This window comes from Panicum hallii, chromosome 4 (assembly GCF_002211085.1).
Source record: "Panicum hallii strain FIL2 chromosome 4, PHallii_v3.1, whole genome shotgun sequence".
NCBI lineage: Eukaryota > Viridiplantae > Streptophyta > Magnoliopsida > Poales > Poaceae > Panicum > Panicum hallii.
The window spans coordinates 45,518,647-45,537,175 of NC_038045.1; the positions used below are offsets into that span (position 1 = coordinate 45,518,647).

The window sequence follows — 18,529 nt, forward strand, 5'->3', positions numbered from 1 at the left end:
GGAGCACTTTGGAGACCTGCCGCCGCCGCCGCCGCTCTAGATTAGTAGTAGGAGTACGTGTCCTCTAGCTTGGCGCTACAACTTCATGATTGATGGGCCCATCCCCTACGACAAGTCACCAATGCGAAGTGTTGTGGAAGTAGTATACTAGCACCATGCGTGCGCCGCTCCGCTCCATGAGTGACCAAACCAAACCTACTAACCAAAGGCAAAGGTTACCGGCAAAGCAAGGGTTTAGTGCCTTGTAAACTCGAGAGGCCATCAATCATCATCATCATGCAAACCCAGAACAGCTGGCGCCCATGCACCCGAACGCGCGCGGAGACGTGTCGGCGCGGGGCGCCACCTGCACCGGGAGGTGGGCAGGGCGGCAGGCGGCAGCTAGCTGCAGTGTCGGGGCGGCAATAATGGAGGCGGCGGGTACAGCAGGCCGCGCCGTGGACCTGTTCTCTGAAAGGATGCAGGGCGCCTGTGGCCACTGAATTCCTGCGCCGCATGCAGCCCGGGGTCGGGCGGGCAGTCACGCGTCGAGGTGACAGCCGGCCGCCGCCGCCGCCGCCGCCGCCGCCGCCGTGGGCACGGCGAGGAATCGGCTGGGCGGCCTGCCCGGAATGATTCCGTTCAGCGATCGGCAGTCAGCGTCGCTGACTGTTCCGTCGAGCAGTTTGTGTGCACTGTTGGATTCAGCATGCAGCAGCAGGTCTGTAGCGTCCCTGACTGTTCCGTTTAGAATCGAGTTTCATTGCTGACAGTTTTACTAAAAATTACTAATGATAATAAATAGCCGACGAAAAAAATACACAATAGCCTGAATTTTATGCCATTGTTACACAAAAAAAAATACCGTAAAAAATACTGCTATAGGAGTAGCTCGGACAGCGTAAATTAAAGTTAGGTTCACTAGCCACTGCTTATGGCACGAGTACAACAGCTAGCAGCAGGCGTCGATCTCATCGCTCCGGTGCAGAGCCCACATAGGCATCGATAGCACGGCTGCACGGACACCCATCGCACGCGGCTCGGAGGGTGAGCGGTCTATTACCAACAGCTGCCGCGGCTGTAGATGGCGACGGCCGAGGACGGGCCCGGCGGGCCGGCGCTACCTGCCGACGGCGCGCGCGCGCCGGCGACGGGGCCGTCGACGGCCGCATGGTTCACGTGTGGGTGTGGCCACGCGCAAACCGCCAGCGGCGCGTCAAAAAGGTCGCCGGCCTCCTCATCATGAGGCTGGCCGGCCGGACTCCCCGCGCCTGGGCCGCCGCCACCCGTGTCTTGCCGCCATTGATCTCGGCAGGCAGGCAGCTGCGTGCGTTCCGGCGTGTAGCGCACGCGCGCACCCGTGGGCCGTGGGCGTACGTAGCGTAGCTTCACGGCCGTTGGAGGCGGACGGCCCCGGCCGCCGTCGTTCTCAGCCTAGCAACGGGGCCACACAATCATTGGCAGAGGGCAGAGGATGGTGCCGCCATGCAGGAGGGATAAGCCGATAAGGTTGGGTGACCGACCGACCGAACGAGTGCAGCAGGGCGCCCATCCTTGGCTCTACCCGATCAGCGATCACCCTGGTCCGCGGTTAGCTCTACTGCGAGACGCTGGGTTTCGGCCAAGACGAAGCACATTGCTACCAGTACAGTTGATAGCCTGCAACACGGTCTTCGTAAAGCACTGCTGGCTCATCACTCAACAACTTCAATGAGACTGACTCACAGCTATAGAGAGAGAGAAGCGATGCAAACTACCTGGAGAAAGGCTCCCTCCAACCCCCCGAGTAAGTGCACCGCCCGCTGTCAATGCCCATACAGGAGGCACGCGCATTCGCGAGTGACCGGACTGGAGCCACCGCATCCGACGGGTACCGGACGTCACGGCGCTGCCGCCATGCCATGGAGTATGAGGACAAGCCCGGGGTCAGTGAACCTAGCTAGAAGCTGTCCGCGCCTTCCACTAATGCTCGATTTCAACGGCTTCGAGGATCACAGTGAGCCGGGACAGCTCTGCCGGAATCCACTGTTCGGATTACTATCATACCTGACGAGTGGCGACGATGTCGCCGCCTGAGATAGGATCAAGCCAACAACCAAGCGTCAGCTTTCCCTCTTTAAAACACGCCAATCATACGCGCCCTGCAACCTGCACGAGTGCCATCGCATCGCATCACGGATCCAAGATTCTCTCACGGATTAGGTCAACTTATTGTTTAATCAAGGCTGCCGTACTGCCAAGAGTTGAATCGCAGAGGAGGCAGCAGGCAGCGCCGCTGCTGGTCCGCTACAGGCAGCTGAGCAATTATTCGGGACGGTTTGGGGTAGCGCCAAAAATTCGGCCGGAAAGGAGGTGCCGTGGACAAATTATAAATTTTATCGTTACGGACGTAACGATACTGATAATCTTAAATTTCGATTCAAAATTTAAAATTTTAAAAATATTTATAAAAATCAGGGGATAAAATTCTATAAAAAAACTAGACATTCTCCACAGTCTAAAATGATATCTGTTGATGAAATTAACCACCATTTACTAAGGCAAAAAAATAATTATCAATCAAAACCCATTAGAAACCCTATAACCCGTTAACCCGTGCAGAAAGCACAGTTGAGCCTAGTGACTTTGATCCTGTTAGTAGAATGATGGACCTCTCATTCTATTATTGTCGAAATGCGATTCAAGATTGGATGGAGCATGGCAGGTCTAATGCACCTCCTGTAATGGATGAGGATTCTGATTGCAGTGACACTCCACTTCCTAGCCAGATATTTATAGTAGAGGAGGATGTAAATTTAGATCGGTGGACAACTAAGAATGTTGGTGACACACATCTTGGCAAAAGAAAGACCGAAGTCCCTCAATCTCAGGGACCACAAAAAAGGAGCAAAAAGACCATTGAACCTGAAGATGAAGACTTTTCTAGTGGCAACACAACTCCTGATCCTAGCGATGATGATGATGCTGATGATGGAGGGAGTGGTGCTCCCGATGCTGGAGGGACTGATCGTGTTGAATGTAGTGGTGTTGGCGGAAGTAGTAGTTATGTGTCTCCTATTAGATTTACTGGGGAGACAGATTTCACCCATGCAACCTAAGATCAAGATCATGGTCAACCTACTTCTCAACGGACGACGAGAAGCAACCGACATCGATCCACTCTTCAAGAAGATGATAGCTCAAGCTCAGTGTGCACAACCTTTTCGTATTATGAGGCACCTAACTTTGGATATGAAATCCCAGAGCCAATGTGCAATTTTTTTGGCCTGCCCCCATCTCCACCCCCAGGCTACACTCCAGGACCACCGGTACCATGGTGGTATGGGTATACCCCGAACCCTAACCTCCCACAGACCTTACCTATGGATCAAATGCCAGAAGGGCTAATACATTGCTCTTTTCCTTATGTGTCCGTTGGGATCCAGGTGTGTATTATTTTATAATTATTCATTAATTTTGTGTTCCTCTCTTATTTAATTTTATCTCAACATGTAGGACCTAAACTATGGGTATCATGCACATCAAGAGGAGACTGAAGAATAAAGCATTATATTTATGTGTTGAACATATTTCTGTACGGAGTTTAGTAGAATTTTATCGTTATCGGTGACCATCGATTCTTAACGTATCAACGGTAATGTAAACCTTGGCCGTGGAAGGGGTAACTAAACCGGAGGAACGCAGACTCTCTAACAAAAAGAAATCCATCAATCATCTGTTTTACGGATGCCTGGTACTCCCTCTGTTCTAAACTGTAGGTCGTTTTGTTCCAAACTGTAGGTCGTTTTGTCAAATCTTGATATATAGATTTTGCTATACACCTAGATATACATTGTTATCTAAATACATAGTAAAATTTATATATCTAAGTTTGCCAAAACGACCTACAATTTGGAGCGGATGGAGCAGCTGAGAAAAATCTGGAGAAATGTGACGATGTAGAGGTCTATGCTAAGGAATGGTGTGGACCAGGACGTCGGCCAATGGTGCAACTACTTGGAGGGAGTCCTCAAGACCCCTTTGGCGATCGAGCATCTATGAAGCGTATCAAGATGGGGGCAGCCTGGCTGAAGATCTGAAGACAGCTTAGTTGGCTTTGCTGTTTGTTCTGTTCTCTCTGTTATCTCTGGCTGTAGGCGTTTTCCTGCTCTGAATGCTTAAACGTTGTCTACACCTTGTTTTCATAATGAAAATGGGGCAGGGCTTTTTAGCCTGTTCCTCTAAAAAACAAAGGAGGTGCCGCAGATGTCTAATTGGTGGAGCGCGCGAGCGAGCGAACCGCGATGCATCGCGCTCGTTCATCCTCAGAAGAGTCGCCGCGGCCCATGCCCATCCAGCTGTCCCCAATTCCAGTTGAGCGCCTCGAACAAGTGCAGCCCGGCGGACGCGTACACGCAGCTGCTTCTGCCCATCAGGCCGATCTCATCCTGAATTCCTGAGCAGTGACCACTAAACAATGGCGGCGGCAGGCCCTATAAAAGGCCAGCTCCTCGCCATTTCAGAGCCACACCACCACCGAGCCTTCCTCCGGTCAACACTAGTAGGCTAGTGCCCTTGCTCCACTACCACTTGGTACTTTGCTCCTCTCCCAGCGGAGGCCATGGCCTCGGCAGCTTCCAGTAGCTTCCGTCGCAGAGGCCACGCTCTGCTCTCGCTCCTGGCGCTGGCGCTCTGCATGAGCTCGGCGCGGCGCTCCGTGGCCGCGGGGGCAGCCAGCCCAGCCAGCAGGAGGCTCATGGAGCTGTACAGGCCGCCGGCCGGCGACATGTTGCGGTACCACGACGGCGCCGTGCTGAGCGGCGACATCCCCGTCTCCGTCCTCTGGTACGGCCGCTTCACGCCCGCGCAGAAGGCCGTCGTCACCGACTTTCTCCTCTCCCTCTCCACCGCGCCGTCGTCGTCCCCCGCCCCGTCGGTCGCACAGTGGTGGGGCAGCATCAACCGGCTCTACCTCTCCAAGGCTGCCGCGGCGGCCGTCGGCAAGAACGGCGCCCGCGGCGGGGGCGGCGCCGGGAACGCGCGGGTGGTCCTGGCCGGGCAGGTATCCGACGAGGCGTGCTCGCTGGGGAAGAGCCTGAAGATGTCCCAGCTCCCGGCGCTCGCGGCGGCGGCGCGCCCCGCGAAGGCGGGCGGCATCGCGCTGGTGCTCACGGCGCAGGACGTGGCGGTGGAGGGCTTCTGCATGAGCCGGTGCGGGCACCACGGGTCGTACGGCGGCGGCTCCCGCGCGGCGTACGCGTGGGTGGGCAATCCCGCGGACCAGTGCCCCGGGCAGTGCGCGTGGCCGTTCCACCAGCCGGCGTACGGGCCCCAGGCGCCGCCGCTGGTGCCGCCGAGCGGGGACGCCGGCATGGACGGCGCGGTGATCAGCGTGGCCAGCATGGTGGCCGGCGCGGTGACCAACCCGTTCGGGGACGGGTTCTACCAGGGCGAGCGCGCCGCGCCGCTGGAGGCCGCCACGGCGTGCTCGGGCGTCTTCGGCAGGGGCGCCTACCCCGGGTACGCGGGGCAGCTGCTGGTGGACGCGGCGACGGGCGCCAGCTACAACGCGCACGGCGCGCGCGGGAGGAAGTACCTGCTCCCGGCGCTGTTCGACCCCGGCACGGGGGAGTGCGCCACCTTGGTGTGAGAGGAGCGCGCGCGCGGCGCCGTGGCTCGGCAGGCATCCGTCTCGGCGGATGTTACGGTGATGGCGTGCTCGTGTGCCAGGGTGTGTATACTAGTTTGCGACGGTCGAAATGATGGCGTGTTGTTAAGTACTCAAGTCTGAAAACCAACAGGATGGTAAACTGTGTAAAATGTGAAGTACTCTGTTCCAGGAAGTGCTTGTGTGTCATCGTGACGTCGTTTTTTTGGGGAATGGAAACATGCACCGTGTAGCGGAAGCAGACCAGTTTAACAAACTCTGCCGTGTCCACGCAAAAGCTACCACTCAGTTCTCATTTTCCTCTCGCTTTTTGAGAGGGCCTCGGTTCCTTCTTCATCGCATGCGGAGGAATTTTTAAAAAAAGATAAAAATTAAATTCGAAAAAGGGTGCCGTTTTGAAAATTTTCGAAAAATAGGTACCTCCCGCCCGATCAACGGGCGGGAGGCATGGGGCCGGACACCTCCCACTCATCCAACAGGCGGGAGGTGCCAAATCTTTTCCCGAATAAGAAACTTTTCTTATTCGCGAAGAAACCCCTGACGCGGGCGCGGGGGCATTGCGCCCACCCAACGGGTGGAAGGTCTGGGGCCCGTAGACTGCGGAGGGGCATTCCGCCCGTTGGGCGGGCGGGAGGTTCCGCAACCCCTGTATAAGCCCCCACCTGCCCCCAAATTGCCATTTTATTCATCAAAAATCAGTAAAAAAAAAGAAAGGGAGGAGAGGAAGTGGCGAAGCCCTGTTCACACGTCGGTTTGGAGGTATATTCTCGTTCTAGTCGTATAATTACTTGAAAATAACTATAATCTAGGAAATATTTGTTAGGGTAGTTATATTTTGAATAGTTTGTAGTATTTTCAATTGTTTTTAGAAATATTTCTTAGATTAGTTATATTTTGAATAGTTTTTAGTATTTTTAATTATTTTTAGAAATATTTCTTAGGGTAGTTATATTTTGAATAGTTTTTAGTATTTTTAATTATTTTTAGTATAATTTATGTTCTGAATAGTTTAGAATCTGGAAAATATAATCTGAGAATCGCTGAAACTTAGTGTCGTTGTGTATTAATATGTAGTATAACTAGTTTATTAATAATTGACGGATATGTGTTCCAAGAAGGGTATTTTTAGTATATATTACGGAGAAGGAAATGTGATTTATGGGCCGAATAGGGTAGATTTAAGTGAATTCAACTGTGCGGTCAAAGAGATTACCAGACCGCACGAGAGGACATTTGAATCTCTATGCAACTGGTTAATGATTTGATTAAGGATTAATCAGGAACACACACTGTAAGTATTCAGTGCGTCATAAATCGTACCACTCACGGTTTGATCTGGGAGCTGATGCCACTTGCAAGCAACGATGACTGGTTAAGTTATCTGCAAAATGCAAGTCATTGGCAATGGCCACTGGTACTCCTTATCAGTGTGTACCAGAAGCCTTTGATAAATATCGAAGCTGCTGCGGGGGATGAAAATGTTAATGAAGAAGTTGAGGAGCTAAATATTAAGGCAGGTGGCACCGCAGCACCTCAATGCGTGGCTGATGAGGGAGAGAACATACTCCGTATTGTTGAACAGCTGCGAGACGAAGATCGTGAGTTCGATGAAGCAATAAATGCGGATTCGTCTGATGATGATGAGGATGTGCCTGAAGAATGGGTGAGCAGCGACTTCAGTCATCTTGTCATAGATGAGGGACCCAGTGTGTCTTGGGAATGCAGGGAGAACGAAGTTGTCCAGAGTGCGAGGTACCAGTCAATTGATGAGGTGAAGGAAGCTGTTAAGTGTTGGTCTTTCTCTTATGCGAGAGTTCAAAACAGTCAAGTGTAAGTCTCGTAAGTACGATATAGTATGTGTGAAGGAGGGAGCCGTACTGCGTCGAGCGAGTCATGAGACAGTTCGAGCGACGACAGTACTTCCCTCTCCTACCCTGACCGTTCCAGGCCGTGCCGCGCAGCGTACACGAGTAAGTTTCTAATAACTCGTTTTCTATTAATTATATAACCGTTATCATGAAATAATATTGTCTTTCAAATGTTTGCAATAGATATTCGCGCAGAGGATATCATGCCAACGAAGTCAACTGGGTTGTCAAGCTGCAAGAGTACGTAGGAGGGTGGCTAGACGCACCTGACGATGTGCGGGATGAGCCGCAGCCACATACATAGGCGTCTTACGGCGCATACCTCCGCTGGTACCTCACTCACACGCGTCCGTACGTCACTCTTTCACATATTGATGACGCGGAGCATCAGCACCCGCCGACCATCTCAGACATGTATCCCTTATACCGTGATCAGGGGCAGCGTGGCGCGGTACGTCTTTTGCAACTTCAATTATTATTTTTTTAAAAAAAATTGATAACAATATTACTCTGCTTCCCATTACTTATGCAGATCGATCTGATCCACTGCGCGGAGGTCGAAGCTGCATCTCAGATCACGTTGTTTGACTGAGGCGTATGTGTACCGGAGGCACAGTACAAAGAGAGCTTTCGTCGGATTCATGACAACTTGACGCGAGCGTTACATGCACTGACGTGTTGCAGCATAGACGACGTGGGGACCTCCAGTTCATCTCAAGCGTCCGCCCACGTGTACACAGCTGGCCCATCGACCTCTGCAGCACCGCAAGCAGCGTCCAGCGGTACTGCCACCGGTTCGAGCTATAAGTCCTTTATAATTGCCATTTCGATCAACTTTAATTTACACGACTAATTTCGTTTGTTTTTATAGTCATGCACTCGACAGCAATGGGGCCTCCTCCTGCAAGAATGGAGCCTCAAACGTTTGGCGCCCATGCTCCAGGTACGTTTCTCCCGTCGGGTTCGACGCCAGCTGCTCCGTATTCTCAGGGCTATAGTCAGCATGTGTGGTTGATGGGAGCTCCTGCACACGGTGGTCTGTTCGGTGTGCCGGACTAGGACGGCGGCTCCGTCAGTTTGTCAGAGTTGGAGGGCGGCGGCGCCGGGCCAGACATCATTGGCCCTTCCCAGACGTATGATGCTCCACCTCCACAGTCCCAAGATGACCCGTTCACGCCGGCACCTCCTCCGCCTCGTCCTCACGTGCTCCAGATGCACTCACGTACTCGGAGGGGCACATACACCGACGGTCTAGGACCAGAGGGGAGGACCAAGAGAGCGCGAGGACCGGGACAGGCAGAGTAGATACTCCTGATTCGATGGACTATGTATATTTAAACTGTTTTTTGTATCATACTATTTTATTTTTAATGGCTTGATGTATCGTACTATCGTAATATTTGGATTCTACGTTGCAAAACATTATCGCTTAACCATCTTCATACGAGTTTTAGATACCGTAATCTTCTTCGTAAAATTGAACTAAAATTTTTTATGTATACAAAAGAGTATGGCAAATAAATCTTGTATTTCAAAAAAGTATGAATTTTAAATAGTTTATAAAATATAAATTCGAACAAACAATAACAAAAAATAAGGAGGGGGCACCTCCCGCCCGTTGGGCGGGCGGGATGCCTTAGGGGCCTCTTCGCGAATAAGAAGAGTTTCTTATTCGCGAAGAGACCCTCCCAAGGGCCTCGAGAAAAGATTTGGCACCTCCCGCCTGTTGGATGGGCGGGAGGTGTCCGGCCCCACGCCTCCCGCCTGAACGGGCGGGAGGTACCCATTTTTCAAAAATTTCCTAAATGGCACCTTTTTCCAAATTTAATTTTTTATCCTTTTTTCAAAAAAATATTCGCATGCGGAGCGTGCTATGTGGGCCTAGAATTTGTGACGTTATTGGATGGACTCGTTGCCAGCGGGCACGTACTGGTATGGGCCCTCTTGTATTGTTTGCATGCATGGTAAGGCCCAGACCAGGCCTAACTGTTACCACTTCGATGAGCCAAGCCTAGCCCAATACAACATGCTAGGTGTGAATTCAGACTCCCGCTGCACTACGGTAATGCAGGTGCCCTTGCACTGCACGTTTCAGGAAAGCCGAGACCAGCTCAGGTGAACGGCTAGCCGAAGTTTATGGAGCGACACCTTCCCGTAGTCTCAAGCACCAGGCTTCTCTTTGATTCATTCGGCACCAAACATTACAGTTGATCTGATCCTTACCCACGCTAGTGGTGCAGGGCCTAGTCGCGTCCATGGGCAAAGGCGAGGTTTTTCCTCGCGCCGCACTCGCCAGGTTCCCGGGAACGCGCGCCTTGCACTGCTCCGTCGCTTCCGTGTACGTACCTTCGACGCTGGAGCTGCGGCCGCCTAGTACTGCACGAAAGTACTGCGCTTACGTGACAAACTGACAATGCAATCTCCGTTGGTCAAAGTCCCGTGCCTACGATACTGTCACGAGCACCGAGCGCTTTAACGTGTCTCAGCTCACCAGCGCCCACGTCGTGCCTTGCATCGGCAGATACAAACTACGCTGCCGACCAGTCCACCACCGTTTGTAAGTGCAAGCACAGCACAGTTCAAATTGCAAATCTTCGATGCCTGCAGCAGGGATGCAAAACACGTAGCGTGACATGAAGCTAATTTGAACATGGGTGCGTGCCAAGATCAGATCGCAGAGCCCCCGCAATGGCCTATAAATTCCTTGTCAACGGAGCTCTCCTCGTAATCAGCAGGTGGCTGCGTTTGTCATCTCCCGGTCTCTTCCGGGTGCAAGCTCTGCGATCGCACCCAGACTACTAATTCCCAATGGCTTCTCGCAGCTTGATCTCTACGAAGGCGCTGCAGATGGCGGCAGCGCTGATCGGTCCTGAGCCTGGCGCGGCCGTCGCTGTGCCAGCAGCGCCGGGAGCTCGAGCTGGTGGACACCCCGACAGGCGACCAGCTCACGTGCCACGGCGGCGCCGTCCTCACGGGCGACATCCCCGTCTCCATCGTCTGGTACGGGAGCTTCTCGCCCGAGAAGAAGGCCATCGTCGTCGACTTCGTCGAGTCGCTCACGTCCAAGCCCGCCCTCGCGACGCCCTCGGTCGCGCAGTGGTGGAGCACCATCCACAAGGTGTACCTGTCCAACGCCAACGCGGCCGGCGGCGGCGGCGGGGACACGAGCGTCCTGCTCGCCAGCCAGGCCGCCGACGAGCAGTACTCCCTCGGCAGGTCCCTGACGCTGGGCCAGGTGTCCCAGCTCGCGGCGGGCGCGGCGCCCGGAAAGGGCGCGCTCGTGCTGGTGCTCACGGGCGCGGACGTCGTCGTCGAGGGCTTCGGCAGCGTGCGGTGCGGCCTCCACGGCGCCGACGCGGGCGCCGGCTACGCGTACGCGTGGGCGGGCGACGCCGAGCGGCAGTGCCCCGGGCAGTGCGCGTGGCAGTTCGCGAGGCCGTCCTACGGGCCGCAGGACAAGCCGCTGGCCGCGCCCAACGGCGACGTCGGCGTCGACGGCATGATGGTCACGCTCGCCAGCATGGTGGCCGGCGCGGTGACCAACCCGTTCCGCGACGCCTACTACCAGGGCGAGAAGGACGCCGCGCTGGAGGCCTGCACGGCGTGCGCCGGGGTGTACGGCAGCGGCTCGTACCCCGGGTACGCCGGCGACGTGCTCGTCGACAAGGCCACCGGAGGCAGCTACAACGCCATTGGCGCCGGCGGCCACAAGTACCTGCTCCCCGCCGTCTACGACGCGGCCAAGCCCGGGTGCTCTACTTTGGTGTAAATAATATACATAATTATTTCTTGGATTTGTTGCTCTTATTTCAACAAGCTCATGGATGTTAACGCTTCTTGGATCGTTGGAGGATCAAAAGCATCTCAAGAAATGGAGAAAACAGAAGGAAGCGAAATATGTAAGCAAGAAATTGTCTATCAGAGACCACCATAAATCAAGATCAGTTTTTCGAAAAGGAAAAGAAAAGAAATTGGGGGATTATATCCATGCTGTCTGGTGACCTTTAGGCCTCCTTCGGCAGCCGGTGGATTGGTTCCTGTCCAGAAATAGATCAGGACAAGATCTAGTGGATCCTCTTCCTCCGCTCATTCCTCCTCTCCTTCAAATCCTGTCCACTTCCATTCCGGGTCAACCTGTTTGACTGCTGGGTGGTCTGGAATGCATCCCGGGCGTATCCTCCTCGCACTGCCGCCGCGCTGTCTCTCGCTTTCGCTCGCGTCGGGCAGGAACTGATCCAGAGGGTGGGAGGTCCGGCTGCGTTCCTGACCGTGGGGGTGGGGGGGGGGGGGGGGGGGGGGAGGCAGATTTGCAAGCCAGGCCGGTTTCCATTTCGGGCCAGGCTGAACCGAACAGGCCAAATGAGTCCACCTGGCTTCGATACGCGGACGGCAGCATTCCAGGTGGAATGGGCCTGGTTCCCGGCCATTCCGGGTGCTGCCGAACGAGGCTTTACTAAATTTATATGTACCTGCTTGGTTGGTTCAATATTATAAATGAAACAGACATGCGATACCATCTCTTAAAAACCCCACGTATGACTATAGTACCTAAAGTTAGATCAACGATGACCTTTGAAATTGCACAGCTGGGTGGTGTTGATTTTTCATTGAAGATTTTACGAGGCACGAGGCATCAGAGGTTCTAAACTCCCAATCGATCACACTCTAACAACTCTTGCGTGAGTGCCCCAACGAGCACTACTACAGATCGCTAAAAGTTTCTGGTATCTTGGAGTTGCCTAAACCTTCTATTATACTCCATTTGAAATATTTTTTCCCTAACATTTCAAATGCCCACACACATTTGTAGAAATAATCTTTCAATCCGTGCTCCTACACGGGTTAGCAATTTTAAGAGTAATAAAAAAGGATATAAGCACTAGAAGTTCATGGATCAATTTGAAACCTATAACTAATCAAAATTAATTACTTTTATTCTCTTTATTAATTCATTTTTAAACAAATATCCATATAGTAATGGATTACTCTTGATTTTATATCAGTACATCACCTGCCGCTAAAAGAATAGCACCCCAATAATATCTAGAATGATTCTAGGAAAATGTAAGTACCCGATTGAGCCTAAGAATCGAACCTCAGAGGATAGATTTTACTATAAGGAATCTAACCAACTGACCTTAGTTTGCAGCTAGATAAACATCAGTAATATATGAAGAAACTAAATAAAAAATATTGAAATTAGGAAGTAAAATTTGAACCAATAAAGTTAAAACTTGACTCTAGGGGAGGAACCTCCTCCGAGGTATTGCAGTAAGAAGATATTTTCTTAAGCTGCAAATCGAGAAAAAAGCCTTGACAACTCGCTTGGTTGGCGGAAATTGATGAGAGGGAATGGAAGTTTAAGGGGAGGAGACTTAGAGTTTTTTTTTATTTCATGGGATAGAGAATTAACTTGGGATGGGGAAAGAGGCTTGATGGAATGAATTCCCACCTATCTCTTCCCATGGAATGACCTTGTTGGGGAGTTTAAAGTGCAATGACCAGAATACCCCTAGCTTAATCACATATGGCAGAAGTCTATATTCATTTTTATGAGGGGGTATTCTGGTCATTGCCCAACTCCCACCTCTAATTTCCATATCTCATCCCATCATTTACCAAACGTACCGTGAAGGCTAGCTACCCAGGACATGTGTGCAACAGATATAACTTTGAAAATATATTGATGCAAATATATATAACATTCGAGAGGGTCCATTTTTGTGAGATCCAGGTATCGAATTCTGTTTGATCACATCCACAGCTGGGTGTCAATGTACCGCAATAACAAGTAATGGCATAAGTCAGGGTAAGATTTCAACTATAACTATGTGTTAGGCACATAAAGAAGTATGTTGCAAAAGGGTAGAATCTATGATATATCGGCCGGCCTCTCGGATAGGCTCCTAGGGGTACGATGTACGCGTGTGTTTTCATAACGGCGAATGTTCATGCATATATGCGTGTACGTGTTTGTTCCATATCTCAATGATAAAATGATGTTTATGTGGTATACAAGCCACATGTCATTCATGCATAGTTTGGGTTAGTTTATCAATATATTGGCTGAAATAGGAAATTTAGAAGTATTGGTAGGAAGTACTTTGGATGTTCTTTTTGGTGGCTTGGATGATAATTTAGTTGTAAACTTAAGGGTCGGAAGGTGAAAATGTCCCTTCTTCTTATTCACTTCCCACTCAGAGTCACTTTACACATAATTACACATAAAAGTTGACCTAGAGATTTATGGAGAATCAATTTTAGTTATATAGAATCAATTCTCTCAGAATCACCGAGCAGCGGGCTGCCGCGCGGCGCGGGGTGGCCAAGCAGCGCGGGGCGGGTGGCGCCAAGTTCCAGCGGTGCGGGGCGGGTTGCACGGGTGCGAGGCCGGCGGCGACGAGATCGGGTGCACGCCAAGCTCGATGGGGAAGAATGGATGGAGGAAAAAAAAGATGACATGTGGGATCCACGGATGACTGTATTAGCGGTGTGAATATTGGCATCCACCCTATCCCTGCAAATAACCTAACAAAAAATAGAGGTGAACCTAAGTACATCCTCAAACCAAACACATGCTTAGTTGCTCCTCCGCCTTCGCTGTCTATCTGCCAAAAGGTGGCCCGTCTTTAGCTTAGCAAGTACTCCATCCGTTCTAAATTATTAGTCGTTTTGATTTTTCTACGTAAATAAATTTTGCTATACATTTAGATATAATGTATATCTAAATGTATAGTAAAAATTATATATTTAGAACTGACTAATAATTTGGTACGGTGAGCCCTTACTATTTCTGAGGCCCAATATCTTCCACCTCGGCCTGGCCCAGTACTTTCATCGGTGCTCGGCACAAACCGTCCTAGACTTGGACGCCAAGTTGCTGACTCTGACACGAACCCGTGACCGCCAAGGAACCGGCCGGCCGAGCACTTCGACTCCCCGTCTCCCGGCATATAAATCTCACAGGCAGCCCCCAATGCCGCCACACACAATCCTCCCGCAGCAACCAAGCAAACGAGCACGATGCTTCGCGAGGGCCGCCAGCACGGGTGGGTGTTCGCCGTCGACCGCAGCCTGGTCGACCCGGAGGGCAAGCTCCGCACGCGCGCCGTGCAGGTCGACGGCGCGGCGGCGGCGGCCAACGGCGGGTTCGTCAGGGCGCCGCGCAAGCCCACCAACCACTCCAAGCCCGCCGTGGGGCGCGCGTACAAGGCCCTGGTCGGCAAGGGGGAGGCCGGGTCCGGCAGGGGCAGGCGCAAGTTCAAGCACGACGAGGTCAAGATGTACTACCTCGAGGACCAGGGCGCCGAGGATGCCTTCGTCGACGCGATGGAGTTGTGCTACTACTGACGCGGGTCGCGTGGCCTCATGCATCGCCAGGAAGTGTAGGGATCGATGCAGGCTTTTGCGTCTGGAGTCTGAATCTGTGTTTCGGGATGTGAATCTTTGTTGTTTCAGTGGATAAACTAGACTCGTTGTCAGGAGGGTATGCTTGGGATCTCGATTGCGACTAGAAACATAGGCGCGGCAATCGTGGAGCTGACCAAGAGTGTATACCTTATGATCCAAATGGATTACAAACCCCGTTATGCTATTATTTGTCGTTAATAAGTAGATTCGCTATTATTGATAGTAGATTTATGTATGCAACAATAGTAGTTCTTTATTCATATTAATAATGCTAGCACACATTTCATCTTTTCCATACTTTTTATGCTACCTATTTTAGGTTTTACAGGGGAGAACAACAAGCATCTCTCTGTATCCCCTGTTTCGATTTGTCTTTGAAATCTGATAACAAACGCGAGAACTATCTAACAACCAATGTTCCCTAATAATCTTTCCTTACTATCTGCATGCTTTCCTTGGATGTGCTTTCCAATTCTAAAAATAAAAAAAAGTGAAAAGAAAATGAAGACAGTAAACGTTGGCTGAAACGTCATAGCTCCTAGGCGATGTTGCCGTGATACAATTTATGTAGCATAATACAAAATCTAAAGAAATAGCATGCCACCAAGCAGATATATAAACTTTCTAAAAATTTGAATATACTCAGACTGAGAGAACATTGAGGTGCTTTATTTATCACAAAATAGCTGATGAGTATATGGATTTGGCAAGCACATTTCACTATACAAGATCTAAAGAAGTAGCATGCCACCAAGCAGATAGATAAACTTTTCTGAAAATTTGAATCTATTCAGACTGAGAACATTAAGGTGCTTTATTTATCAGAAGATAGCTGATGAGTATATGGATTTGGCAAGCACAGTTCATTAGAGCATCTTCAAGAGTCTTTCTAAAATTTACTCTTTAAATCATCACTTAGAGAGTCATTTGAGTAAAAATCGTTTTCTATATTTTGTACTCTCCAACAGCTTTTCTATATCTTGCGTGTAGTCTAAAGAGCAATTCTCGGTCTCCATCTTTGGTTAGCGAGAAATCCGGAATAGAAGAGATCTATATTTAGATATCCAATTGAAGATGCTGTTGGAGGGTAATTTTTAACCAAAATTTTTATTTTTGAAGATATAAAGAGTCTCTTGGAGATGCTCGTCATTACAGGATCTAAAGAAGTTGGATGCCACCCAGCAGGGAAGGTAAACTTTTTTGAAAATTCTAGTGACGAGTAACATAATATTTCTGACCTATAATAAGAAAAGAAAAGTTCAGTCTCATTAATGCTAGTTTGTCTACGTATCAATCAAGCCTACTTGACAGCACAACGAAATTAAACAATCGTACAGGACATAGTCACATAGAGCTGCAGAAGAATCATTGCCTAATTTATGGTGCCAGGATGAATTGATGTAACATATATTGTGATAATGGTAATGATACTCAAATCACTCAAGCGTGGTTCTTCTTACTTTGTATTGAGCAGCTTGTGCACAGCAGTTTGCTTTCACCAACCAGAACTGAGCAAGCATGGTGAAGCTTAACTTGCATGCATACTAATAGAGGAAAAACGTGGGTAATTTTGGACTCAAGAAGAGGGCGAGGAGAGTAAGCAACAGGAGGCGATGCGAGTTCGTGCAGATTCTTCATGTGCCTGCTGTTCCAGTGGAGATTGCCGACTGGACGAACCGTGGCTCTGTTGGAATATTTGGATCCAATAGTGCAAAGGCCCACTACGTAAATCTAAATAATTCCAATAAAATCTTAAAGACCCATTAGTCCCATTTTGCTAGTGGAGGTGGAGGAAAATCCAACTTAAATAGTTGGATGCTCTCCAAGCTCTTGCAAGTGTGGGTGAGAGTAATAAGGAAAAATACGTGAGGCTTGCCTCGCCGGGCGAACGCGGCTTTCTTTTGCAGATTTGTTTTGCCATCCTTTTGCAGATTTGTTTTGCCATTTTGAATCTGTTATGGATTTCACGCGCGGAATTTTTGGGACTCGTAACCGACTTGGTTTTTAGGACGCCAAAAACTCTAGTGGTTCCTTCCTATAAATACGCACGGGTGCCGGTTAGAAACAGAACACAACAGAAGACGCACAACACGCCTCGACCCGCCTGCTGCGTCGCCGCGTACGCTACTTCATCCCGTTCGTCGGCGTGCACCGGCGATCGGGAGAGCAGGTCTCCGGAACCTCGTCCTCAGCGATCCTGCACCGGGAGAGGGCGAATAAGGTTTCTAGGAAGCGCTCTGCGAGACTGCTCGAACGCTTCCACATCGCCGTCCTCTACGTCCTCGTTGCCACGGCTCGTCTTCCTCCTCCTCAGTGGGGCACGACTCGGCGTTATCAAACGCGCGGAGGTGCTGATCGTCGCCGTCGTCTTCTTTACCCGGTTATTCCGGTCAGCCTAGATTCGTACGGTTTTCTATCCCTAACTATGTCTTTCATACCTAGTATGATCTGGTTAGGGTTGATCTTACTGCTGCAATATTTTATCTTAAATCACTTGTTCAGCATGTTTACATATGTTCGTTTTCAGTACGCAATTTTCATCATGGTCATGATTTATCTTCGGATTAATTTAAAACTAAAACTCTTATTTTTTTCATCAGAGGGTGGCCTGGTGGAGGAGGACGCGGCAGTAGTGATGGAGGAATGGGGGCGCCTGGGGGAACGCGGAGCAAGAGCCCATGGAGCTGGTTTCGTCAGGTAGAGATGGTTAATAAATATGGGGTAAATAAGATCATCGTACCTTGTTGTTAATCCGTGCAAGATAGAATGGATTTTTGTTGGACGAAGTGAGTAGTCGATATGTATGCGACTGGATGGCACACCAGTCTAATACTCTAGTGTCATAATCACCAAAACAACTGGATGCTGAGCAATATGGAAAATCAGAAATAAATCTTGTTTTTGAGGGCAAGTTGATAAAGGAGTCCGGTTGAGATTGTGTGCTACGCACTGACGAACTATTGGGCAGGTCTGTACCCAGCGGAAACGAAGGATGCCGTGAGAGAAGGTTGCAGGTGGCTAGGACGATGGCTGAAGCACGTCACGGACGACCAAGGCTAGGCCTGCTGTGCGTTGAAAAGACCCAAGAGGAGAACGTTTGCGATTGAACAAGTGGAGGAGCTACGATCCTTAAGAAAAAGAATGAGGATTTCTATATTTTGATGCGAGCTAATAAAACTTCATCTACCGGGCGCCTTTTAGTGCGCGTCTCTTCTGTTTGACAATTGATACTGTGTCATTTAAACTTCTAGTTATGCTAGAGAGCTTGTATCCACTGCTGGGAGGATCCTACATTCTGTAATGCTGCTTCTGTCCCTGAAGTTGGGTGCAGAGATATATCCTAACTACAATTTGTATTGCCGGCGGCGCGTATATTACACCTCCGGGCGGTACGCCAACGAGCTGGCGCTTCCCGTGGCGCGGCTTTCCTCACGCCAGGCGTTACACGGACACCGGCGGCCGTCGCCCGCTGGTGTGCTCCGGGCCGGGGTAGCACAGCACCGACGAACGCTGATGGTTGCGTCGCGTCTTCTTCCTCCCGTGGGAGTTTCGCGAGGCCGCGGAGGGCCCTCGCCCTCGGAACTCAAATCGGCTCGACCTCGCCGTACGTTTCGGGGGAACTGAA

General features: G+C 50.5%; 2 protein-coding genes and 1 pseudogene across 2 annotated transcripts; all 3 read left to right on the plus strand.

Annotated features, from left to right (window-relative positions):
* Positions 1-4,394: 4,394 nt before the first annotated feature.
* Positions 4,395-5,882, plus strand: LOC112889540 (protein EXORDIUM-like 1). Its single transcript, XM_025956238.1, has one exon. It carries the CDS (start codon positions 4,580-4,582, stop codon positions 5,606-5,608), a length of 1,029 nt encoding a protein of 342 aa, XP_025812023.1. The 5' UTR covers positions 4,395-4,579; the 3' UTR covers positions 5,609-5,882.
* Positions 5,883-10,302: 4,420 nt separating this feature from the next.
* Positions 10,303-11,616, plus strand: LOC112890543 (annotated as a pseudogene).
* A 2,886-nt stretch (positions 11,617-14,502) lies between these two features.
* On the plus strand, positions 14,503-15,178 carry LOC112890848. Its single transcript, XM_025957714.1, has one exon. The coding sequence runs from the start codon at positions 14,518-14,520 to the stop codon at positions 14,842-14,844; it is 327 nt and encodes a 108-aa protein (XP_025813499.1). The 5' UTR covers positions 14,503-14,517; the 3' UTR covers positions 14,845-15,178.
* Positions 15,179-18,529: the final 3,351 nt, after the last annotated feature.